At 56.0% G+C, this 26,495-nt stretch overlaps 1 protein-coding gene across 7 annotated transcripts in view; it reads right to left on the reverse strand.

The window, feature by feature from the left end:
- NHSL3 (NHS like 3) overlaps nt 1-25,933 on the reverse strand; it is a 28,244-nt gene extending 2,311 nt beyond the window's left edge. Inside the window, exons 1-7 of one of the 7 annotated variants that reach the window (XR_010836344.1) lie at nt 25,691-25,933; nt 4,274-4,447; nt 4,134-4,189; nt 3,718-3,841; nt 3,027-3,143; nt 409-2,943; nt 74-166 (exon numbers count right to left, since the gene is read on the reverse strand). Coding sequence is in view for 6 of the 7 variants with exons in the window: in XM_059070874.2 (XP_058926857.1) it covers nt 409-2,943; nt 3,027-3,143; nt 3,718-3,841; nt 4,134-4,189; nt 4,274-4,447; nt 25,691-25,922 (3,238 nt within the window). In the remaining variant the exon portion in view is untranslated. Of the gene's footprint in view, nt 1-73; nt 167-408; nt 2,944-3,026; nt 3,144-3,717; nt 3,842-4,133; nt 4,190-4,273; nt 4,448-6,368; nt 6,779-15,796; nt 16,027-25,690 lie in introns of those variants that run through there. The other 6 variants (XM_067012244.1, XM_059070874.2, XM_067012256.1 and 3 more) reach the window with 6 other exon arrangements.
- Between the last annotated feature and the right edge of the window lie 562 nt (nt 25,934-26,495).

A 26,495-nucleotide genomic window follows, 5' to 3' on the forward strand; every position in this document is an offset into this window, starting at 1 on the left:
AGCAAGGGACCCCCTAGCTTGGTTCTGACCACTGAGAGCCCAGGGCACATCCTCACCCCCTCACTTTACTGACCACGACAGCAGCACTGGGCTGGACATTTTACAAACGTTCCCTCTGCCACTACAATGTATCGCTGCCTCACACTTTACAGTGAGGAACCCGAGGCTAGGATGGGTAGATAAAATGGCAAAGTTGGAATTCAAACTTCAAATTTCAGTAAGTCTGACTCCAAAGCCCCACAATCCATGCTCCTTCAGTGCAGCTCATCAGAGGTGACAAGTCACCCTTCCCAGGCACCCCGAGACCAGAAACCAAGAGCAAATCCCTAATGGCAGGACTTCTGATACCTGTTTCCCATGACCAGTGATGGGACCCCCACCCCACCCCTCCCTCCCTGCCCACCGTACCTGTGCCAGGCAGGCCCAGCTTCTCCTCTGGACCCACCCGCTGCAGGACACCTCCATTCTCTGCCAGCTCCTCCTTAGTCCTGTCCTCGGCATGGGGGAGCCCATTGGTGGGAGGAGCAGGAAGGGGCTCAGCCCGAGGAAAGCTGGGCGAGGTGGCAGGGGCGACTCCCCCAGAAGGCTTGCGGGCCACAGGCGGGGGGGCCTTAGGTGGCTTCTTTGGGGCCTGGGGTGGCCATTGCTCTGAGACGCTCCGAAGTTCAGCTATCAGGTTCCGCTGGAGGTCAGCCTGGGTCTCAGGGGACACGGGCCGCTCCAGCTGCAGCTTCTTGGTGCCCTTGGAGAAGATGAAGCTGGCAGTAGAGGCAGGGGACCGCGGCTCTGCCTCAGGTGGTCCATTGGGCTGGGCACTCGCAGGGCCCACGCTGGCAGCCAGATTGGAGGCCTTGAGCCGAACAGCAGCGTGGAGCCCTGAGGGAGGCGCTGGGCTGGCCCGCCCTGACAGGGCCCTTCGCAGTGGCTTCTGGGGGGCCGACGGCCCTGACGCTGGAGTCGGAGCCACTGTGGGAGAGCCTACAGAGCGCAGCCGAACCATCTGCAGGAGTGAGGGTGTGACCAGGGGTGCACCAGCATCCTCCCTGGGAAGGCCGCCACCCTTGCTGCAGCCCCCAGGTTCCCTCCGAGGGACCTTGGCCTGAAGCCCAGGGACAGAACCAGCAGCAGATGGGGCTGGTAGAGCTGGAGGAAGATCTGGGGTACCACAGGGCTGGCTCTGGAAGGAGACAGTAGCTAAGGAGGGCTCCGGGGGGCGTGAAGGGTCTGCAGGCTCAGGGCTGGCCACAGAGAAAAAGGCCTCCTCGGGTGGAGGGAAGTCAGCCATGGACAGGTCCTGCTCCTCCGGTGCAGGAGGCGGGGGTGGGGGCCAGGTGGGATCTTGGAGGGCCTCCTCAGCAGTCTCCAGGGCAGACAAGGCCTCCTCAACCACCTCTGGCTTCTTAGTGGGTGGCGGGGGTGGGTGATAAGATGGGGGTGGGGATGGTGGGGGTGACTGGTCTTTGGAGGCACCGGGAGATGCCTGAGGTGGGGTTATGTCTGGGGATGTCTGGGGAGTAGGTGGGGACTCAGGGCTGGCAGCAGTGGTAGAGATGGGCCCAGGGACCACAGCAGGGGCAGCTGGAGCAGGGGCAGCTTGGTTTGGGCTCTTGGGCTTAGAGGGAGGTGGGGAGAACGGGGCAGGCACCTTGGGGTGAGGAGGTATGACAAACCTGTCACCCAGGGCGGTCGACACATGCAGACCAGAGCGGTCTGAGGGCGCCGGATCAGAGGAGGAGGAACATAGAGACGTGAGGGAGGAGGAGACCGAGGCCCCGGGAGATCGAAGGGAAGCGACACGCTCTGGTTTAGGAGGTTGGGCCTTGCCTGGGGAAGCAGGGGCCCCTGTCAGACCCTTGGGAGGGAGGGTAGGGGTACCACTTTGGCTCGAGTATCCACTGGAGGGTGAGAGTGTCCGTTCTGGGGAGCGTGGGGGACGCCGGGAGCCACCTGGAGACAAGCCAGGCACCCAGCTGCCTACTGAGCTGGATGGACAGGGTGCTGTCCCCATCCCTTCTGACCCGCCAGTGGTGGGCGGCCGGGGCAGCTGTTGCTGCTGCTTCCGCTCGGGCTTGGGAGGCAGCCCCAGGGGCCCATCACGTGCTGCTGAGCTGCGCTGATGGAGCGAGTGGGTCCGGCGGGGAGGTGGCGGGGGCCGCTTCAGCTTCCGTAGGGACACACTCCGGCCGGACAACTGGCCACCGCTCCGAATGCTGACAGTGTCCGAGGCCTCGGCAGTGCTGCCCCCGCTGGGAGAGCCCCTCCCGCTGCCCCCCAGGGGAGGGGGCGCCACGTTACTGTTGGCCACAGAGCCCTCTGGCCGGCCCTCTGAGCCACCCTTAGAGGAGAGGGTGGAGCCGTCAGACACAATGGTCTCAGAGGACTGAGAGTGGCTCCAGGTGTCACTGGAGGAGGAAGGGTGGCGGCTGCGGGGCCGCGGGCTGGAGACCGAGGAGAAGTGGCCCAGCGAGCGGATGGAGGCCGGGCTGGCTGAGAGCAGGCTGCAGCGGCTCAGCGTGCGCAGGCTGCAGCGGCCCAAGGCCACCACGTCCACTGTGGGCGGCAGCACGGCGTGCGGGATCAGCTTCGACAAGTAGGTGGCCTGGGGCGAGATGGACATGGCCGGGCTCAGGGGTTCTGGAGGCCCTGCCCCTCCAGTCAGTCCGGGCACTGCTAGGGACATGGGCCGGGTCAGCGGCAAGGGCCTGGCCCCCGTGGACCGGCCAACAAGCGTGTCGTCCCGGTAGATGCGGTCGATGTGGCGCTGCAGCATGGCCTCTGCCTGGGCACCAGCTTCGGCCTCCGCCTCCAGCGCCTGCAGGGACACCCTGGCCCCTGGCCCTGAGGCCAGGCCTGCCGGATGGCCGTCCACCGTGGGGATGCGTACAGCGTCCCGTGGACCGGGAGGCCGAGGAGTACCTGGTGCCTCACGTTCATTCCGCAGGCCTGGAATGGACAGGGAGGGCGTGAGAGTCAGCAGAGGGGGTGGCCAGGGCTGCCCGCCCACAGCCTACTCATCAGGCGCTCACCGAGTTCCTTCTGCACGTGCTGTGGCAGTCCCAGCACCGTGCTCCGCCGCTCCCGCCGCCGCCGCCCTGACTTTCCAGATGATTTGGGAAATGAGTCATGCGGTCGGAAGGTGGACCCTGCAGGTGAGTCCAGGGAGAGAAACTGTTACAGCAGGTCTCGGGGCACATTCTGCAGAGCACAACTTTTATAGAATATTAATAAGAACTCTGTGAGAAAAGATTTCCACAGTCAAGTGGGCATGGGCAAAGCTGGGTTAAACAAAGCTAGACACTTTTCTGCAAGCCTTCTGGAAGGCTTTACTAGGTCAGTAATGATGATTTCCATTTAGCGAACACTTATTATGTGTTAGCATGCTAAACACTTGGCATTCATTCCAATAAGATACGTATTCTTATCCTCATTTTTATAGAACATCAAACAGAAGCACAGAGAGGTAAAGGGTTGGCCCAAGATCACACAGCTGTAAATAGCAACACTAGGCTCAAAACCAGGTTTCTCAGCTCTTCACTGTCCTGCTTTTCGGTTAATGCTCATTATGAACCTCCAAGAGGACACAGGGTACTATGTTTCCTGAATCCACTGAATCACAGTCTTGGGAAACACTAGATTAGGAGGAAAAGGGAAAGCTGCAGGTGCTGGGTGCCCACCACCCCCTCTCCTGCCCAACAATCCTGGCTGGTGAGTGGATACCTTTGCGCTGGATCATCTCAGAGCGGACGGAGAGAGCATCCTCTGCCGTGGAGCTCTCAGCTGTGTAAGACGTGGTCTGGCTGCAGAAGGAGATGCTATCATCATCTGGCCCGGTCCGGGAGGACTATTGGGGGGAAAAGGATCGGCCCAGAGGCGTGAGTGGGCCTTACCTTTGCCTCCTCAGGCTCCCCTTTGTAACTTCTGACTCAGATTCACCCCCCACCGACCTGCTCCAGCATCACCTAGCACTGAGCAGGCATCAGCTAGAGCTACCCTGGACCAGCCTTCTGGGGCATCTCGTCTAGCCTTTCATGATACAGAAAGGAAACAGATCCAGAAGGGTCCAAAGACATACTTGTCAGAAGTCAAGCAGGGAGAGAGGAATACATCAAGACTGAGCTGGGGGCAGGGCTCACCTGGATGCTCTGTGTGTCTCCATGGTCCCAGGCACCCTTGTTCAGTTTCTGTTTTTCTGAAAGGCATCAGAAAGTATGTTGAGCTAGGCCCCTGACTTTAGGAGCCGAAAGTAGCGCTGGAGAGAGGAGGAGGAGGTTACCTTGGTGCTGGAGGGAACGGAGCCCCTCCTGGGCCTGCGTGTGCAGCTCTTCCAGGTGAGGCGGTCGCCCACTGGGGAAGAAGACATTGTCCTGGTGCTCATCCACTGCCGACCCTAGCCCCTGGCCTGGCCCCACACTTAGTCGTTTGTCGCTCTCAGCCTTGGCAGAGCCTGCTGGGAATGGAGGAGGAAGGAAAGTGAGGCCCAAAGGTATCTGGGCCCTGGGAAGGCACAGGCACTGCAACAAGGGCACCCACAGTCCCCAGAGTGCACAGGGCACCTGCACATACATGCAGTGCCTACGTCCCCCAGTCTGTACTCACAACCCACAGTCCTGGGGTATACACTCAATACACACAGCCCCCAAGTACACACACGAGCTATAATCCAAGTGTACATATATATCTGAGCACCCACACCACACAAAGGGCCCCATACAGGGCACCATACCCAGGGCACACATGCCCACCATATATGCACACAACACCCACAGGCTTCATTCAGTATGTATACAAACACAATAGCATCCAAGTAAAACCACATCTGTGTACCCACACCAAGAGCACACCCAGCCACCACATATACATGACACCCACAGTCCCCATTCTGTATACACACAAACAGTACCCAAATATACACACAACTGTCACTCAGGGCCCCATGCAAGACACTCCAGTGTACGCATAGCCCATAGCAAATACATTTTTCTTGTCTCCCAATCCTGAGCTCCACTTTACAGGAAAACAAACCACCTCTTTGTACACCCCAATGGCCCAGGTCCAAGAAAAAGACACATGGGACACTAGGAAGGGGTGGGCACTAGCAAAGGTCATAACCAGATTCCCAGGAAGTCCTGGGGTGTGGGCTAAGCCAAGGATATGGTCACTTGGGTCCCCTACTCACCCATGCAGCTGTCCCTTAGTGGAAGGATAGGCTGGGGAGGGGAGAAGAGGGACCCCAGCCACTCCACTCCCCCTGAGGCAGCTCCAGCCTCTCTTGGGGAACAGTCCCAGGTATTCCCCCTCTCCCAGAGGCCCAGGGCCCTGGTGCAGAGGAGCCAGGGGTCCATTACAAAGGATATTGTTACAGGTGCTGCCCATGGAGGAGCATGGCATCTAATCCTGGGAATAGGGGCTGTGTCAGCACTTTGCAGCCCCAGCCCCCCTTTAAACGGAACCCACAACATAAGCAAAAGCTCTGGCAGGGTCATGTGACCTTGGCAGCACCTTGTGGAGGGACAGGAACAAAACAAGCCCTTTAAAGGGCCACGCCCCAAGATCAGGGTCTTCAATTCAGACACCTGAACTGCCCCTTCCGCCTTCCTCAGCGCATTCTTCAACAGCCAAGCTCCTGTCCAGGGAATCCTCAGGAATCCCACAAGGTCAGAGCTAGGAGGTCTCTCAGTGACCCTCCTCTCCCCAACCTCCTGATTTTACAAGTCCACAAAGAGGCTCAAAGAGGAAAGGTCTTGCCTAAGGTCACCCAGCAAATCGGAGTCAGAGCCAAGACTAAACTCCAGGTTCCCCGAGGGGACTCCTGAATCACACTCAAACTGGGGGCCCTCTGGTCCCCACATCTTAATCCAGGCCTGAAAGCCCAGTTCCTAGGAGGAGGAGGGCATAGGCCCCTCCCCTCAAAACTTCACCCCCAGGCCTCTAAATACGATTTCCCTGATCTGCTCCCCAACTTCCAGGGGTACTACTTTCCTTTCTACTCTGCTCCCCAGATCCCATCCTCCCACACAAACACTGAGCTGACCTGGGAGGGGGTGCACTACCTCTTGGAACTGAGGTATTGGGATGTACCCAGTAAAGCGTGAGTACCCCTGGAGGAAGGCAATCTTGCCCGAGGACTGCAGGCTTCAAGGTCAGAGACACCTAGAGCCATCCTCTGAAACACAAGCAGAAATCAAACAAAGGCAGTAGGAAAGCTGCTGGACAAAGGCACCGCAGCGGACAGGGGAGTCTGGCCTCATTACCAGCCCTCATCCCCAACCCCATTGCCTTCCCCGGCCTTGATCCCCCATTCTACGTAAGGGTCTGGCAAATGGGGGTATCGGGGATCCCTTATCTCCCCCCCAGCCACACCCACTCACCCTTCTTCTTGAAGAGCCCGAGGAGCGCCGGGAGGTGGCGGCCCAGGAACACCACCATGACTGCCGGCGCCACGCGGACCGTCCCCTACGTTGACCTCTCCAGAACGCCGGGCGATGCCTTCACCATAACCCAGCGCTGAGGGGATGAGTCTGCCCGCCCAGCTGCAGAGCGCCGGCCCCAGGCAGAGGAGGGGGAGGGGCTACTCTCCAGGTCCTCCTCCCACCTTCACCACTGATCCCGCCCATCCACCGACCCCGCCCCTAGAGTGCAGAGCAGGAGCAGGCACCTTCCCAGACTCCGACAGGGAAACTGAGGCCCGGAGTCTCTGGGTGCTCGGCTCTTGTGGAAAGGATGACTAGGAGGGCCAAATATACTCAATTCCAGGGGCAGCCCACTACCCCTGTCCCCAAGTCCTTTTCTAAACAGTCATGAGCCAGAGCTAAGGAAAGGGTCCCGGCTGCCAGATGGTGGGTGGAAGAGCCACTAGACTAGACTTGGCATGGTGCCCACCCCCAAGTCTTCCTGGCTGGTGAGGGTGATTTCCTGGGGAAGGAGCTCACAGCATGGGGCAGCCAGGCAGAAGCCCAGGACTGCCTGGGCGGATGGCAAGGACACCGGCAGAGGTCCCTGGAGGAGCAGGAGCCAGCCCAGGACACAGTGCTGGGAAGCCAGGGAGACGCCCAGAGCAGAATCACAGTGGCTGGTGCTAACAACCCCTCCTCACATGTATGCTCAGCCCCAGACTTTCCAAAAGATTATCTTCCCACTTTAGTAATGTAACATCAACAGCCAGAAAAGCACTGTGAACTCTCCAAGGTCACAAAACAGAGGCAAGCCTTCAACACAGACCTCTTGCTCCTCCAGCCCAGGATTCTTCTCACTGGTCTCACTGTGACTCAGTGACTCTCTTGGATCACCAGGCAGGGAGAACAGAATTAGCCATAGGTGAGGGCAATAAGAGTGTGGGGCAGGAGGGAAGGTACTTGGATGGAAGTCAGGTCCAGGTTCAAATCCAGCTCCATCACATACAAGTAATGACCTCACATGGAAACAAGGCTAATAACTGCTCTTTATAAGATTGTTGTATCCATTCATTTAATCAGCAAATAGTTATTAAACTAGTACTAGGGGCTACATCTATTGGAAAACTTTTATCTTGCTCACCAGTATATCCCTAGTGTCTGGCACATACTATGAGTTCGATAAATATTCGATGAATACACGAATGAGGTGAACTAGCAAAATAATTTTAGATAGTGAGGGCTGAGGAGATGTGACTTTAGGGGGCATCAAGGAAAGGCTATTGGAACCAAGACCTAAAGAAGGAGCCAACCAGGGCAAGTGCTGGACATAGAACCTTCTAAAAAAAGGCAACAGCAGGGACTTCCCTGGTGCTCGGTCCAGTGGCTAAGACTCCACGCTCCCAATGCAGGGGGCCCGGGTTTGATCTCTGGTAAAGGAACTAGATCTCACATGCCGCAACTAAAAGTTTGCGTGCCGCAACTAAAGATTCTGCATGCGGCAATGAAGATCCCGTACGCAGCAACGAAGATCCTGTGTGCTCTGCAACTAAGACCTGGCGCAGCCAAATAAGTAAATAAATATTTAAAAAGAAAAAAAAAAAAGAAAGAAAAGAAAGAAGCAACAGCAAGCATAAAATTCTTGAGGCAGGAGTGGTGGGGTGGTTTTCCCAGAACAGAGAGGAGGCCAGTGTGGCTGGAACATGATGAGCAAGGGAGAGAATGGCTAGAGATGAGAAAAGGCAGGAGCCAGGTCAGGTAGGGCCCAGAGGCCTTGGCAGAGTCTGGATTTTATTCAAAGAACCCCAAGAGGTCAGTACTAAAGGTTCAGCTGAGTATTGACGGTGTTAAAAGGGATTCCCCCTGGCAACTCCAAAAAGAGTAGTTGAGGGACTTCCCTGGTGTGGTCCCGTGGTTAAGACTCCGTGCTTCCACTGCAGGGGGCATGGGTTCCATCCCTTGTCGGGGAACTAAGAGCCTGTATGCCATGCCACGCGCTGTAGCCAGAAAAAAAAAAAAAAAAAAAAGAGTAGCTGAGACTGCGGAAGAGAAGGTCTGTGAACTATAAAGTGCTGTCCCCCAGACTCACCTGAGGACACCCCTCTCTCACAGCACCTTTCTCTCTCTCTGAGTCCCTAGGGATCTAAGAATTCACAATGGCTCCCATGCTACAAGGTCCTCCTACTGGTCCTTCCCCATTTGCTGTGCCACTTCTCAGGGACCACTCATGCAGATAGCTGAGTCTTTGCTCTCTAGAGAACAAAATTCTGTGGGGCTAGATAGTATATATCCTCAGATCATTGAAATCTAAACAACACTCTTAAGAAGTAGGCACATTTTTTTTTCTTGGTTGTGCTGTGCGGCTTGCGGAATCTTAGTTCTCCAACCAGGGGTTGAACCTAGGCCCCCGCAGCGACAGTACCAAGTCCTAACCACTGGACTGCCTGGGAATTCCCAAGAAGTAGGCACATTTATCTCCGTTTTACAGATGAGGAAATGGACACCAGAGAGGGCAAGCATTATAAAGCTGGTAAATGGCAGGACAGCATTCACACTCAAGACCACTTGAATCCAAAAGCCACGTTCTGCCCACTGTGCCAGCTACAAACCTGATCTCCCCTCTGAAGAAGGTTTGGATGACCCTACCATCCCCCCAAATTTGAGGTTTCTTGACCACATCCTCCCCTCTTCCCTCCCTCTTAGGCCAGACTCATCCATCCCTCTTATTAGTCCCACTCAAACAGAAAAGAGCAGTAGACCGACACTTGTAGGGTGATTAATTCATGCCAGGCACCATGCCAGGCGCTGGTGGAAAGCAGTCTCTACCCTCACAGATCTGACAACAGTCCTTCGAAGCAGGTACTCAAAGATACTCTCCTGGTAACTGACCTGTGAGGCTCACAGAGCCAGGTGACTTCCCAAGCTCTGGCTGGTTCCAAAACGGGAGCCTTCAACCATGCAGGACAAAGGCATGCTCAGCTTCTCCCAACCAGGGAAACTAAGGGCTGAGCTCTGCTAAGTCAGGGGTGGGGAAACATCAGTTCATCAAGGTCTCAGGCCCATAGCTTGCAGTCAGGGTCACAGCTGCAAATTCCCCATCAGGATCCAAGGCTCTCACACTTGATAACATCTGGTTCCCCCAGCACACCCGTCCCCCCACCCCCCACCCCCACCCCGTGCCTCAGCCAGAGCCTGAGGTCCCTCTGAGCCACCCCAGGTGCAGGTCTACACACCTGTAGCTTGTTTGGCGAGAGGCTCAGCAACCTGAGTCTCTCGGATGGAGAGCGTGCACCTCACAAGGACACTGAGGCCCAGAGAGCGGAAGGACCTTGCCTAAGGCCACACTTGGAGTCCGTGTTCCAGGACCTTCAGCCCCAGCACAATCCAGAGGTGCAGCCTGGGACTGAGGCTCACCACGCAGCCTCTGCCTCCCCTACCTGCCCAGGGGAGGAGGCTTCCCGGATCTGAGAGGACACCTTGCTCCAGGCCACGCAGAGCACATCAGGAAGCACACATGCAAGTTCCGGAGGGAGCTGAGATACAGACCACCAGCAGAAGTGTGCAGACCGCACCTCCAAAAAGCCTCACTGGGGCCATCCCCCACAGGCGGGCGCTCTCACCACCACGTCCACAAAACACACCCACGCCTCCCTAGTCCAAGCCCTCCCCACACCCGAGCGCCACTGCGCAGATTCACGCAGGGCCCTGATGGGTGGCTGCGTGTACACGAGGGCAGATGCATGCACCCACTGCTCTGGGGCCCCCCTGAGCCTGGAAACAGAGAGGAATAGGAAAGGGAGCCCCTGCCCCCGCCCCCCAAGGCCACGTGCACCTGTGCGCATGCGTAAGCACTGTCTTGGCAACATCCTCCACGGGGTGAGGCCTCAACCTGCCCCATTCCAGAGCAAGGGGCGGGGGCTGCGGCGCGCCCCGCAGCCAGGCCAGCCTGACTCAGGGGAGAGGAATGAAGGGGGAGGGCACAGCTGCCCAGGTGGCCTTGCTCTGGAGCCAGGATTCAGGGTGTTTGGAGGCCCCTAACTCTCAGCCCCTCACTCTTGTACTGGTGGACAAACCAAGGCCCAGAGGGGACCCGGGCCTTCCCATAGGGGCAGAATCCAGAGCATGCGTAGATTTTATTCTCTTAGAGGCAAGACAAAAGGAAGTGAATATAACTCTCAGGCGCAGGCGCTTTACAGTTCTCAAAACACTTTCCTCTTCTACTGTCTTGAAGAAAGCGAATGAGAAACCTGAAAGGTAGATGTGAGTTCCCTTCTTACAAATGAGCACAAGGCTGGAGGGACAGTGACTTGCTCAAGGTCACCCAATCAGGGAGTGTCCGAGCCCAGAACCTGGGTCTCACTGCAAACGCCTTAGTGACCCTAAGTCTTGGGAAGTTAAGGGGTCGGCGTGGGAGGGAGGGGGCCATAGCCTCAGTAACTGCCCAAAGTGGGGGAGCTCTACACCCCACTTCTGCACCCTCCCTCCTTCCTCTTCTCAGTGCGAACCCCCAGCCTAGCCAGGGCAGAGCTGACAGGCCGGTTCTAAGGTAAATATCGGGGGGTAGGGAGCACCTGGGACAGGAAGGGGAGGATCCCATCCTACAGGCGCCTGGGGGAACTGGGCAGTAACACCGGGAGGAATTAGCTACCATAATATTAGTAAATGTCATAATGAGTTTCCGGGTCAGTATCTGCTGCCGACAGTAACATAATAATCTCTTTCGACCAGGGTACGATCCTGACTTTGCAAAGCCCTTTCCTTTGTTCCTTCAAGGCATGATTATCCTCATTTCATAGATGCCGGAGAGGCAGCCACCATGAAGCAGGAGAGAAAAAGGCTGGGAGTCGGAAGGTCTGGATTCCAGGCTTTGGACAAATGAATCAGCCTCTCAGGGCTGCAGTCTCATCTGTAAAGTGGGACTAATACCCACCTCACAGAGTGCCTGGGAAAGCTAAGGCCACGCAACCAAGTGTAAACACAGTGTTGTCATCAGAGGGAGCCTCTGCCTATCCAGGAGTGGGGGCCTTTTCACTTTCAATGATCATAAAGCCAGCATTTACTTAGTGCCAATTGACTGAGACACACATGGTCTCACTAAATCCCCCTCACCATACAGAGGCACTCCCCTAGGGTTAGTGACTTGCCCAAGGTCACACAGCTAATAACGGCAGAATCAGGATGTGAGCCCAGCTCATACTGGCTGCTGTTCTTCCCATGCCCCTAGAGGCCTCCTCTCCCATCCACTTCTGGAGCTCTCTTCAAATCTCAAGTGGAGTTGAGAACGATTATTATGATAAGGTCTGATAAGGGACACTTAACATCAGCTTCCTATCAGCTCCTCAGTGACCTAGCCCTATCTGGCAGCCCTAACCGTGCCCTGTTTGGGAGGAAAGGGAATTTGGAGCCCACACCAGATATCCCACTGCACTGGGAGTCAGAGGTCCTAGGCCTGAGCTCTCACTGGCCCTCAGTTGAAGCATGATCCTGAATCAGGCACTGCCTTCTTCTGGGCCTCAGTTTCTTCATCTATGAGGTGGGACAGTTGGGAAGATGATCTCTAAGGAGCCCTTGGCATGTATGACTCTGCTGCTAGAAGGAGGGGAGTGGTCCCTCACTTTGGGTCAGGACCTGGGGCAGCAAGGGGGTTCAGCTTATCTCAGATCCCTCAGACCAGAGAGGGCTGCGCCAGCCCCTTATCTGGAAGCCCAGGGCTCCCACAAGCAAGTCTAGACATACAGTTGGTCACAAGTCTCCCCACCCCAGTAAAGGAGAGGAAACAGGAAGAAAGGGGGCAAGGGAGGTAACAGGAGCAGGTCTTCTCCCAGCTGCAGCCACTGGTGCTCTAGGTCCAGAGGCAGGGCGGAGTCTGACTCCACCAATGACTTAGTCCCTTCCCTCAATCTCATCTGCAAAGTGGGAACAATAAACCCTACAAGAGGAGGGCCATGTGTGTAAGCCTGACAGTATAATGCATGGGAACAGGAAGAGGACAGAGTGCTGGGGGTGCTCCTTGAGCTCCCAATTCACATCCTCCACCAATCCTCCATACCTCCCAGGACCAAGTGCCCAGATGGCCTGGGGCTGGGCGGGTTGAGTTGGATTCCTGAGAACCAAGGCCAAACAATCCCAGCAGGTTTCAATGTCTTTGCAGCAGTGAGGAGGCCTCTCCCTATTCACCCTCACTCTTCTCTATGGTCCAAGGGCATTTGTAACATGGGACCAACCCTTCCTTGAAACTCAGTTTCCCCTCCCACTGCCCACCAGCTCCCTCTCTGAGCTCTTGGTGGCTTCAATGCTTAGTCCTCAACCCCTGCCCTTCCTCCACAGTGCTTCCTCCACCTGTGCACCATACGGAGTCCAAATCCCCCAGGGCCTCAGGCTTTCTTCACCCGGAGGACATGCAGGCCCCTCCATCATAAGAGGATATCCATCTACACCTAAAATAATTAAGAGCCCAGGCTTTGGAATCTGACAGGCTTGGGTTTGAATCCCTGTTCAGCAACCTCCTTGCTGAGTAGCCTTGGACAAGTGACTTAACTTCTCTGAGCTCCAGCTTTCTCATCTGTAAAATGGGAAGAATAGCTTACAGCTTATAAGACCGTTGGAGGACAAATGAATTAATCAAGGTAAAGGGTTTCGCATAGCATTTAGCTCTGCTGCCACCCCCAGCCAAGCAGCCTCACGCATACAGCCTTCACAGCACTCTCTGGCCCATACTCTCAACGTCTGATTAATCCCAGGTCCTTCCTATCACTTCTGCCACCTCCTCCACAGTGTCTCTGCAGCTGCCACTCCTCTCCACTCCCACAGCCCTCAACCTGTCCCCAGCCCTCACTTCATCAACCTCTCCCCTGGATTACTGCAACAGCCTCCAGACTGTTCTATGAGCTTCCACTCTCACCACCCCACCCCCCAAGCTGTCCTGCCTGCACCTGCCATCTTCCTAACATACCACTTTCATAGGCTCCTCACTTGCTCAAACACCTTCACTGGCTCCCTCTGGCCTATAGACTCCAGCCCTCTCTGCTTGCCTTGCGTTCTTTCCCCCATCCTTTCACAGACTAATCAAAGGAGTAAGTACTCAAGCCCCAGTCCCATACCTGGACCTCTGTCAGCAGAGACTGAAGCCAGGGAAGCCTTAGAATCCTCAGCACAAGTAAAAACAAAGAGATTGAAGTTTACATTCACTTTTTCTCCTCCCAGGCACAAGGAAGAAACCTCAACTACTTTGCTTTCCAGCCTCCACACTCAGTCTCAACCCTATGCCTTTGCTTACGACCATACCCCAGAGCTGAAATGCATCCCTGGCCAGGTTCTCTTGTCTAATCAACAATTCAGGACTAATTCCAACCCTACAGTTACTTCTTTAATACCAGCTCCCCAGTTTTCTAAAACTGACCGCAACCCAAAAGCCTTTTAACATACAGCCTAGAATATTCCCCAGCCCCCACGCTTTCTTCTGTGTTGCCTTGACATTGCTTTCTGGGTTTTTAGGAACACCTTTAAAGCCTGGTTGACCCTTGATTTGCAGCAGGAACTGGAAGAGCACAAGAGATGCTAGAAGCCCCAGGCCTCTTCTGTAAGGGCTGGCAGGCAGAAGATTGTAAACACAGCCCTCTTAATCTCTCTCTCCCCCACCACAAATGGTCACAAGTCTGAATCCACAGTTGGTTCTCAGGAAACCATCAGATTAGAGTGGCCATAGAGGGCAGATGAAGATTCCCCAACCCCAGCCCCACCCCCTTGGTGCCAAGAGGAGAGACAGGTGGGCACAGCCCAGATTTCAGGATTACTGGGACAGGGAGACTACTGGAAGGTCCAGGAATCTCTCATCAACACAGCTTCTGAGGAACCTCAGAGAGCCTACCAGAATTTAATTACTCCTTTTCCTAATAATCATGATTATTCTTCGGACCACTGCAGGCAATGACCTTGGACAAGCCCACCTTCTCTCTCAGTCTCTTTCACGACGAAATAGCCAGCCAGAACTGTAAGGGTCCCAAGAAGTCACCTAAGCTAAGCTGCCCTAATTTCACAGACAGGCCTCCCTCTAGGAGCCAGGGAGGTCCAGAGAAGTGAAAGCAATCTGCTCAAGGTCACAGAGCCCATACCAGAGCCACACTGAGAACCCAGACACCCTAAATCCCAGCCTAGGCCCTTTCTATTGCCCCCTGCATGGAGGGATGAGATCATCAGGCTCAATTCAGAACCTCTAGGAATGTAGGCCATCCTGGGAAGTCATGGGTGGATTCTCCCACCACAGGAGGGAGGCCCCCCCAAGCCACCTTCTCCGGGATTTATTTTCTCATTCTCCAAAACCAGCAGATACCCGACTCTGTTGGAGACCCCTTATCTTGCGGGGTGGGGGGTGGATCACCACCCTGCTCCTACCCCATGTCTGGATTCACCAGGAGGAGGAACTAGGCACTCTAGACAGCCCCTCCTCCAACACCTCTTGGGACCCGGGGATACCCTGAACCGCCACACCCACTGGGGGGAACCAGGAATCCTGGCTCCCAGCCTTGGGGTTGGAGGCCTTCCCAATTCTGCCCCCTCCCCCCGACTTGGAGGATGGAATGTGACCCGCGGACAGATCCCGCAGCACGCCGGGAAGGGCTGCGTTCCAGCTCGGTGGCTGCACTGAAAGGGGGAGATGCGGCAGCGACCATGGGGACCGCGGGTGGGGGGGGAAGAGGGACAGAGAGAGGCAGCGGCGGTGCGGATGGGGGTGGGGAGGGAGCCCAGAGAACCAGTCCGACTCCCGATCAAGCCAGATGGAGGCGGCTCGAGTCTCCAGCCCCTGGTTTCCTGCTTCTCCCCGCCACCTTTGTCTCCCCTCCCTCCTGCAAACTTTCAGCCTGTGCGGGCTAAAGCCTGGGGAACAAATGTGCGTGCGTGCGTGCGTGTCTGTGTGTGTGTGTGTGTGTGTGTGTGTATAAGTGCTTTAGGGTCTGGCTGGTTGTGCAGTTTTGAACCTGTGTGTACATACGTGTGCCTAAGACGCTGGGCAACTGTACCTACATGAATGTGTCTGAATCTGCGACTGTGGTGGTGTTCATGTGGCTAAACCGTATACCTAGGTATATGTACCTGTATCTCAGGATCCGTGCCTCCCACAGCGATCGTGTGGGTGTGAATGTGTATGTGATTTTGTGTCTGCATGTCCGTACATCTGAGTGGGTGTTGTGTATGTGACTGTAAATTGTGAACATGTACATGTGCCCGCCCCCGGGTATTCGTGCGTACATGTGTCTCTGTCTGCATGTGAGGGGTGGGGTCTGTGCGGGGGACTCCCGGCCCCCCAAACTCACACCCAACAAGCCCCAGGAGGGGGCAGCAGCGGCGGCGGCAGCTGCGGCAGGAAGACCCTCCTCCCCGCCTGCCCCGCCCCCACCCCCAGCCCCTACCTGCCGGCCGCTTCGCCGACCGCCCGAACCGCCAGAAGCTGCGAGCTCGGGGGCCGCTTGGGGCCTTCCTCTTGTGGTGTGAGTTGCCCATGGTGGGCGCGGGAGCCGGCGCGGGAACCCTAGCGCAGCCCTACCAGCCCGGCAGCCGGGCCCGCAGCCACAGGAGGGAGGCAGAGAGAAGCGCGGGCGGCCACCGCAGGCGCCCCCAGCCCCAGCTCGGCCACGCCCCCGGGCTCTGCGGCCAATGGCCGGGGTGAGGGAGGGGCCGGCAGGGGCGGGGCCTGGAGCACATCCCGTAGGCTCCACCCCTCTGAGGACCTGGGAGACCTGCTGAGCCGCCCCGCCCAGTGCTCTGGGAAAGGCCCGGCCTGTCCAGGTGGGGCCGACGGATCACTCGCTCTCCCAGGCCAGGGGCTGCCTCTGAGGACTGCAGTGGAACCAAGAGAACTAGGGGCCCAGGCTCCAGACAGGCGGGGTCTGGAGCCTTGCTGCTGCTAGGGCCCACCAACCACCACCCCGTGAGTGTCACGTGTCTGTGTATCTCCTGTCTCTGCTTGTTTGTACAAATACATCTACCTGACTGTACTTCTGTAGTAATGGCGTTCAAAATAACAGTAGAATCCTTTTATATAGCGCTCCCTCTGTGCCAGGCACTGTGATAACTGCTTTCATGCATTACTTCATTTCATCCACAAAACAATTCTGTAAGGTAAGTACTTTTATCATCTCCATTTTACAGGTGGGAAAATTGAGGTTCCATGAAGCTTACTGATTAGCCCTAAGTCAAACAGCATTAAGCTACAGAGCCAGTACTCAAACCTAGACTGAGTCCAATACCCACTGCTCCAGGCTACCTACCCCACCACTTTATGTGTGCCTCTCCATGACCTTGAAGGAGGGCAAGTAATTGGGCATTTGTATTTGCGTTCTTGAATGTGGCTGTGTAGTTGTGCATCTGTGACCCTAAACATGTGGGTTCCTCTCTGTGTCATCACCTGTGTGTGACTGCATGCCTGTATCCATATAATCGAGTCTGTTTACATAGGTTTGGATGTGTGCTTTTGTGTATTTGCCTATATAATTGTGACTCCCTCAAGCTGGCTGAATATCACTGCTTTTTGTGTATTTGAGTGTGTAATAGTCTGCTTGAGTGCATGTAAGTGCATGTAAGTGAGAATGTTTGTCTATAAGACTGTAATTGCATGTGCTTTTCTGTGTCAATATGACTGTGCAATTGTCTGCTGATATACCCATATCTATCTACCTTTGGGGGGTGGGGTATGTGTAAGTAATGGAGCATATAGGTAAACATACATGGAAGCACATGTCTGTGTGCATCTAACCCTAACTCTCTCTCATCTCCCGTTAAATAAGTCTTTGTTTTTCAAAGCCCAGTCCAAGTTTCACCCCTTCTGAAAGCCTTCCAGGTTGCCCAAGGCCCCCACATCCTTATGTTCTCACAAGTGCCCTGTGTCCAGGGACCTGCCCAGGACCCCACATACTGGGCAAGGACTCTCCTTTATGATCACTCTGACATCTCTCCAACCAGGGGCAGCATGGTATAGACAGAGAAAGAGCACTGGGCTGGAAGTCCACGGCCCTCAGTTCTAATCCCCTTACGGCTCATCCTTTCTGCCACCAGGGCCCCTCCACTACACCACTCTGCCTCTTATGCCCAGTGGCTCCAAGACACCCTGTGCCCTCCCTGCAAAATGGGAGAGTTAAAGCTGAACCACACGCTCCCTGAGGCCCATCTCTTGCTAAGAGACAGGTTGACAACAGTGCAGTCCCTGAGGGGCTGGTATTTTATTCATCCACCCAGAAAATACTTGTTGAGCATACACTGTATACCACGCTGTGTGCAGCAGGCTCCCTGCCTTGCACAGAGAAGAGGGTCCTAGTAGCAGAGCTGGATGAGACCTCAGAGATCTGCTAGCCCAATTCCCTTAATTTACAGGTGGGGAACCTAAGGGCCACAAAGGGGAAAGGTGGTATGGCGGGGGGCAGAGAGAACACTCAAGGGTAAAGTCCAACTCCCTCGGCATGCATTCAGTGAGGACAGGCATGCAAAGAGCTTAGAAGGATGTCTGGATTGTAGCAGGTACCTTGGCCTTCACAGGAGACCTTGAAGGAGCTGCCCCCGCTCACCAGTTCAGCCTCATCTCTGACCACACCCCTCTCATTCTCAGAGCTCCAGCCACATACAACTGCTTGCTGCTCCCCAGTGCACACCTACAGGCCTCACACATGCTCCTTCCTCTTCCACCTCTGCCTGTCCTCAAGGCCCTGCTAGACAGTGTCCTCCTCCATGTCCTCCTTGACCCCCCTCCTCCCCCAGCCCAGTTCTTGGGGCTCCCACAGGCATTAATGCTGTCCGCTGATACAGTATTGATCACACCTCAGGGCTCCCCGGCACGCTGTGTTAACACCAACCCAGCACTTGTCTCAAGGCAACAGTTTGCTTTGGTATCTCCCTTTCCAACCAGAAAACAAGTTCCTCGAGGACACTGATCCTCTCACTCCTCCTAGTAGCCCCAGGCTCAGCACAGTGTCTGGCACACAGTAGGTATCACTACATGTTGAACAGAAACTGGCAGAGGTGGTGATGATGGCACCTTGAGCAGTAATGGAGGTGAAGAGGCCCAGGCAGGAGAGTCCAAGGCACTCTCCCAGTCTTACCTTCTTTCACTACAAAGGCTATGCTTGCTCCCAGATCCAGGAGGAAGTACTACCAACGAGTCAAGTGCATGCAAGAGCCTGGGAGAGCCTGGAATAGGACTGGTGGGAAGAAGTAGGTGGTATGGTATGCATATGGACCAGAACTCCTGGAACCAAAAGGCAGGGCTTGAGTGCCTCGTGACCCTCCTGGAGGATAGTATTAAAGGCCTCAGCTGGCTAGGGGCTTGGAGGAGAGGGTATCCTAAAGCAGGCAGGAGGTCCCACTTGGACCAGACCCCACCAGCAGTCTCCTGGGAAGCATGCACTTTGCCAGAAGATTCAGGGTTTAAACCCTTGAGGCTGAGCTGTCTCCATCTCCCCTCCATGCCAGCACAGAGCACCCTGTGAGTGCAGCTGACAGCCTTTGGTGAACCGGCCCCTAGGACAGCGGAACACTAGAGCACAGAGTCCTGGGGAGTATAGTCATGGGGGAGGTGGACAACGAGGTCATCCCTCCTGCCCAAGGAAGCTGCTTCCACCCACTTCTTTCCCCAAGTCAGCCACAGGACTGGAGGTGGCCATCCATGGGTTCTCCAGATGGGAGGTAGAGAGAGGTGTGTATACCTGCTTTCCCCACCCTGCCACATTCACTGTGGCCTAAACAATATACAATGCCTCCTCTTATTAGTTTTCTTCAGCATGTGACAGGCCAGGAGCAGCTGAGACAGCTTTGAGGGTTTGGGGAGAGGGGAATTTCCGAGGGGCGGGCGGGCAGGGGAGGGGAGGCGCTCCCCCTGCCCCCTGCAGACAACAGATTAGAGATTTTTCTGGCCACAGGGTATAGCCGCCCCAGAGCAGCAGACCTTGCTGGCAGCCCTGCTTCAGGGGCAGGAAAGGGAGAGTGGTGGCGGGAGGGCCCCCCAGCCTGAAGGGGATTTCCAGGAGAACCTGGGCCCTGTGCCACCGGTGGGGATCCAGGGCCTCCGTGAGGACAGACGGGGAGAGGCAGCTGAACCGGACCCCTGAAGGTGTCAGAGGTAAGGGAGGGGATGGATGAGGCCGTCTTGGCCTCGGCTTCCTGCTCCTCTCATCCCACCCCTGGTCGAGGCCCCTTTCTGGGATGGGATTTTCCATTTGAAGTCAGAACAAAGGAGTGGGGAAGCTGAGGTCAGCCTGGCAGGTGTGGGCTCCTGTTCTGCCTCCAACACTGGTTGGCTGTATGACCTTGAGCAAGTCACTTCCTCCTCTGGGCCTCAGTTGCCCATCTGTATGTACCATGAGGGCTCCCTGTGACATCTCAGGCTATCAGCTCTGAGCGCCCAGGATCTGGAGATACCCATGCTCTGTCTGGGGGCCCATATGAGATTACCCACCTATCACCCAAAGCCACTTAGTGCCAGGCCCTGTGCTGGGCAGGGCAGAGGGAAAAGACAGTCAGCCCAGGGCCTGCCCTCAGGATGTTCAGAACAGTGAGGTATGGTGATGCCTGTGCCCAGGACAGCCAGCTGGTCCAACCCCCAGCAGGAGCCTTGCCTGGTTCCAGCTCTGCAAATCCCTCAACCCCAGCTTCCCGGCATTCTTCCATTTTAGCTCCAGTCACCTCTTGGGGAAGCCGTCTTTGATCTCCCCCTGGGATCACTCTGTTCCCTCCTTAGTCACACTTCTTGACCCTTAATTACTTGTTCAATGTCTACTAACCCCCTCAAACTGTGAGGTTCACAAGGACTGGGACCTTGTCTTTCATTCATCCTCGGGACAGAGTCTGGCACATAGTAGGTACTTATTACCTAATATTAAATACTTAATAAGTATTTGTGAAATAAATTAGTGAGACCCTCCCTCTTCCATCTGGACCCAAGGCAGACAGTGCTCATCACTTCAGAAGGGCTTGGAGAAGGTGGACCCAGACTCCTTTATGGAAACCACTCCCCCACTGATGTATCCCACAGCAGAGGGAGCCCTGCCCATATCACATCAGTCAAGGCCCCAGGCTAAGGACACTGTGATGCCCCTCCCCAAGAAGAAGGTGACCAGAAAAGCATATCCTGGGACTTCCCTGGTGGTCCAGTGGTTAAGAATCCACCTTCCGGGCTTCCCTGGTGGCGCGGTGGTTAAGAATCCGCCTGCCAATGCAGGAGACACGGGTTCCAGCTCTGGTCCGGGAAGATCCCACATGCCGCGGAGCAACGAAGCCTGTGTGCCACAACTACTGAGCCTGCACTCTAGAGCCCACAAGCCACAACTACTGAAGCCCGCACGCCTAGAGACCATGCTCTGTGACGAGATAAGCCACTGCAATGAGAAGCCTGCACGCCACAACAAAGAGTAGCCCCTGCTTGCCGCAACTAGAGAAAGCCTGAGCGCAGCAACGAAGACCCAGTGCAGCCAAAAAAAAAAAAGAATCCCCCTTCCAATGCAAGGGACAAGGGTTCAATCCCTGGTCGTGGAACTAAAATCCCACAGGCCGCAGGGCAACTAAGCCCACACACTGCAACTACTGAGCCCGTGTGCTCTAGAGCCTGTGCACCAACTAGAGAAGCCCGCGCCCACATGCCACAGCTAAGATCTGACACAGCCAAATAAATAAACGAATAAATAAATATTTAAAAAAGAAAGAAAAACATACGCTGTTCAACTCCAAATCTCTTGAGCACCCTGCTCTAGAGTCTGGGGGCAATAATTTCCCCAGGAGTATCACAGAGATGATGACACTGGACCAGGCCTTGAGGATGAATAGAAGTACTGGATAGAAAACGGAAGGGAAACACATACTAGGTGGGGAACAGCACATGCAATGGCACAGAATGTGGAAATACACGGAGTGTTTATTGAAAGGCAAACAGATACCACCCGGACCTCAGAGAGGCAAAGTGACCACTAACCAAAGTGCCTTTGGGTCCTCACTTTGCTTTAGAGCTACACAGGCCCCTTCCTCAGCAGGGAGAGTTGGCATTATTCACCCTGCATCCTCACCCACCTTCCTGTGACATCCAGACCACTGGGTCCCGATGTCGTGTCCATCTGACTGGCCAAAGGTAGGCTCTCCTTCCCTGAACATAGCTCCCACCCCCGAGTCCCCCTTCCAGCTTGCTCCTCCAGACCATTCTCAAATTCACAGAATTCTAGAATGAGAAAGGGCCACTTATGGTCAGGGGTCATTAAACCCCATCTTTATTAAGACAGACAGTGTCTTGCCAAGAATGGGGCAGGACTTGGCAAAGCAGAACTCCAATGCAGGATTCTCTCCATAACCCCATGCCCAGCACAGCTCTCCCTGAGTGAGTGGCCAACGTTCATGGGGTTAAATCTGCTGAGCCTGGCAGGGTAGCTCCTAAATTCTCACTATCAGTATCGGAGCCATCCCCAGCACCCACCCCCCAGCCACTGCCCACTGCCTGAGAGAAACCTTCGGGAGGGCTGTATACTCCTTTCCCCATAGTTGATCCTAAGCTCTACAGCAGTTACTCCCCTCGAGTCAGAAACACATCCAACCTCATGTTATCTTGTTTGGAGAGTATGGCCTCTGGAGACAGATTGAGTGGCTCTGTCATTGCTACACTATGTTCATCATGTCCATGCAAGTAAGAACCTTGCCCGTCTTGTCCCAAATATTTGCATTACCCTGACCAGTACCTGACACTATATAGTAAGGAATATGTCTTTTTCAAATGAATGAAGCTGAATGACCTTGACCAACTTACTTTCACCCTCTGGGCCTATTTTCTCACCTATAAATGGTTGTAACTGACCACCTCCCAGGTTGTTGAGGACAACAAGGGAAAACATTCATGAAAATGCCTGGCCAGGGTCTGGCACATAGCAGCCTTTATGTTCCCCTTCAAATTAGCCAACACCCTGCCCTCCTTCCACACTCTGCTCACCTCCTCCAGGAAGCCTCCCCCGATTATCTGCCAGGCTCCAGTCCTGGCGTCCATCCCAGAAACACTTCCTCCCCACACACTTGTCTACAGTCCACATGATTTCTGAAAAATATAGATTCCTGCTTGTTTGTTTGTTTGTCTGTTACTCTTTCTGTGCCTGAGTCCTCCGCTGGACAAAGGTAAGACTCCACCTTCTGTGGATCCCCCCTCAATAATCATCATCATCACGGGTATCTGAGTACAGTGTAACCAATGAGTTGTTTTCCAAACATGAATCAGGATAAACTTAGCTAATGCTCAAGTCCTCAGCATCACAACAGCAGCAACCTGCTGACATCTGGACCATGCTCTACAATTCACAATGCACTTGCATGTCTGTTTTCTAATTTGATCCTTGAAACACCCCTGTAAAGCCAAGATTTGTTATCTCTATTTTATAGATAGCAGAACTGAGGCTTGGAGGGGTTAATAACCTGCCGGTGTCACATGGCCCGAGAGGGGCAGACCAGGGCCCAGGACGGAGTTGTCCTGTCAGCTTCAAAGCCCATTCCTTCCAGACTGGGTCCTTACAACTCAGGTGAATAAACTCACAAACACAATAAGAGCGACCCCTGGGCTTCCCTGGTGGTTGAGAATCCACCTGCCGATGCAGGGGACAGGGGTTCATGCCCCAGTCCGGGAAGGTCCCACATGCCGCGGAGCGACTGGGCCCATGAGCCATGGCCGCTGAGCCTGCGCGTCCGGAGCCTGTGCTGCTTCACAACGGGAGAGGCCACAACAGTGAGAGGCCCGCGTACCGCAAAAAAAATAAATAAATAACAGCGACCCCTTACATTTCTATGGTGACTTCACTTTCAAATAATTTTCACATCCTCTTTTGTGAGAATCTTGGAAAGCTCACAGACCCATCAAGGATATGTCCAGCTGGAAGGTTACCCCAGTGAGAAGGTCCCCTCTCTTCAAGAGACAGTAATGGAAGCAGTGAGGCCACAGAGAAGTTACTTGCCCAGTGTCACAGGGCTTGCTAACCGCTGGGCCAGGATGTGAACTCTGTCGCTCACTGTCCCTGAGCCTCAGTTTTTCCATCTGCAAATGGTTGTAAATGATAATGGAGGTAATGGATGTGGGGCGGGGGTGGGGGGGGTGGGTTCTGGCACATTCAGAATAATAAATAAATGTCAGATTTCCTCTCTTTCCTTTCTAAGTCTGTGCAGGGCAGTGCTGGGAGCACGGGGGTTCTGGAAAAGAGAGGCTCAAAATCTATCCCAAGCTCAATTTTCCCTTTTATAGTAGGGGACACAGATTAAAGAAGCCAAGACCTGCATCTATGGGTCTTTGGCTCAGCAACTGGGAGCAGGGAGATAATGACCTCCCTAGCAAAGGCCGCTGACCTCCCAGGATTTTTCTGTGTGTGCTTCCTCCCCATCTCCCCCAATCTTCATTCTAAACATTTTCCCCAGAAAAGAGTTAAGCCTTCTTTGGGCTTCCCCTTCCTGACCAGCGGTGCCAGTGGAGATTAGAGAGACTGGATTTATTTCTCTTAATAAACAGAAAAGAAGTTTGGCCAGGCAGGTGACAAGGAAACAATTGGAATAATAGGAGGTTGGAGCAAAAGGAAGCAGGACTTCCTCCAGACATACCTGCGGCCACCCCCAGACCTGGGGAAACAACAGGCGGGGAGGTGTTTGTTGCCCATGCACGTGGTCCCAAATCAGATCGACCTGCTGCCCAGAAAGCCCAGTGCTACCCAATACCAAACACAAGGCAGGGGGAGGCCTGCCACTGACCCAATGACCCTTAACCCAGACTGTCAGAGCAGGGACCTACGGAGTCAGCTTTTCCAGCCCCTGCCCCCAGGCTGATCTCCCAGGGGAAAAGTGTCCACTGCCCTGGGGTACGCCGCTAGCCTTCTATCTCTAATCCTGACAGTCTGACCAAAATCCATCCTGCTGCAATTCTGAGCCATGCCCCCTTGAGTGTGATAGGGATGACTTCAGACTGAATCCCAGTGGGGCAGCCCTGGGACAGACTTAATGTATTGTGGGAACTGCAGAGCTCTTGGAAACACCCCTCATGCAAACCTTCCCATGGGGCCTGGCCCAGTCATCTCAGCCCCAGCACCCAACTTCTGTTTGTGGCTGGGCTGCAGGGGAGCAGGGCCCATATCCATAAGGAATATCAGGCCGGATGCAATCACACAAGAGGCCTTTCACCCTCTTCCTGACCCCTAAAGTGTTCCATCTAATTATCCTCTAGAGGAGGTGGTTAAAGGACACTGGGCGGGTAAACACAGGCGGAATGGGATGGGCCTGCACACACCGCCATTTCCTCACCTCTAGCACTGCAGCAGGAGCACAGGAAAGGTAGACTTCCTAGGACGGCTGGCCCCCAAGGGAGTCCCACCCTCTTGCAGAGACTCATGCCCTCCGCCTCAATCAGGAGACAGAAACAGAGAGGAAGATGAGGGAAGAACAAAGCAAGCGGCCAAAAAAAAGTGATTCCAGTAGGGATGGGCCAGATCAGCCACCCCTCCCCTCAGGCTGCCCATCCATCAGGCCAGAGGGAGCCTAGAGGCAGGGAATTAGCTGTAGTACTTCAGGTACCCACCGCTGCCCCAGGTACAGCCTCTCCATTAACTTGGGCCTGTTTCCCCCATCTGCAAGCACACTTCCAACACAGGACCGTTTCTACCACGGCGTGGGGAAGGAGTGGTGGGTGGGGTAGTTGGCTCAGATCCTGAGCTCACCACCCCAGGAGGTGGATGTTTGTGGTTTGGCCCAGGTGAGTGGTGAGGGGGGCCAGGAAGGAAAAGCTAACACTGCTAAGAACCTAAAGCATGTTATGCTCCGTGCTGGGTCCTCTGTGGGGCTGGAAACCCAGATCCACCTCGACGGCTGAAACACCTTTTGAGTGCAGTTGGCTTTCCAGACCCAGAGGGACCCCCGCCACCAGAGATGCAAGGCCACGTGCCTCTCCCATTGGCCCCAGGCCAGAGTCAAGACTCTGACCCCCTGACTCAGCAGCAGAGGGCAGAACCTGAGTGAGCCTGGGGGAAGGGGGCACCGCCTCACCGTCCCAAGAGCCGGGCGGCCAGCACTTCCTGCTTAAGCCAGGGGATTCCTGCCCCCTTCGGGGGGTCCTCTCCATCTCGAGCGGGGCAGGACTGAGTCTGGGAAATTCTGGGGGCGGGGCGGGCCAGACTGGGGGTACTCGGACTAAGCCCCGGGCTCTTCGCTCCCCAAGCAACGGCGCCTAGGGAGTCACCACCTCCGACACGCCGCGGACCCCCAGAGGAGCCACCCAGGCCGCACCCTCGGCGCCGCCCGGCGCCTGCCCAGGTGCCCGGCCGCCTTACCTCGGCCTTTCCCCTTGGCCTTCCTGGCCTTGTCGTCCGCCTTCTTGGCCCGGGGGGCGGCCGGTTCGGCGCCCTCGGTCCCTGCCGCCTTCTTGCGCCGCTTGCCCCGCAGCCAGCTGAAGGCGCGGCGGAGGCCGGACACGCCGGAGCGAGACTTCTTCCTGCGCGGGGGGCCGCCGGGGCCCCCCGGCTCTTCGGCCGCAGGTGCGGCGGGGGACGCGCGGGCCTCCATGGCTCGGCCGGGAGACCTGGCGCGAGGGTCAGGCCCCCTGCGGCGGGGAGCCCATGGGCCGGGGGCGGGCGGGCGGGCAGGCGGCCGCCGCGCGGAGAAGCGCCCGCAGAAAAGTTTGGGCGGCGGAGGCAGAGCGGTCGAGGAGCGGGGCGGGCGGCGGGAGCGGCGCGGGAGGGGCCGCGGGTCGGCGGGCGGGGCGCGGAGGCCGGCCCGGGGGGACGGATCCGGGAGGGAGCGGCCGCGGGGCGGGGGCGGCGCTGCCTGCGGCCCCTCCCCGCCTCCTGCGGCCCTCCGGCCCCTGCCCGGGAGGTCCGGGGCTGGGGGAAGGCGACGTCCGGGGCCGAGGGAGTGTGGTCCCGCGCCCCCAAGCCGCGCCTGCGGGCTGGGGCCGAGAGGGCGGGGTCGCTGGGCGGGGCGGGTCCGGGAGGGGGCGGTACCGAGGTTCCGTCCCTGCGGGGGCACTGAGGCGAGCTGGGTTCGAACGGAGAAGTACGGGGCAGGGGATGGGGGTGCGCAGGGAAAGGGGGGAGAGAGATGTTGGGGTTGGACCCTAAGAGAACCTGGTGCCCTGAG

This window comes from Kogia breviceps, chromosome 1, assembly GCF_026419965.1.
Source record: "Kogia breviceps isolate mKogBre1 chromosome 1, mKogBre1 haplotype 1, whole genome shotgun sequence".
In the NCBI taxonomy this organism is placed as follows: Eukaryota; Metazoa; Chordata; class Mammalia; order Artiodactyla; family Physeteridae; genus Kogia; species Kogia breviceps.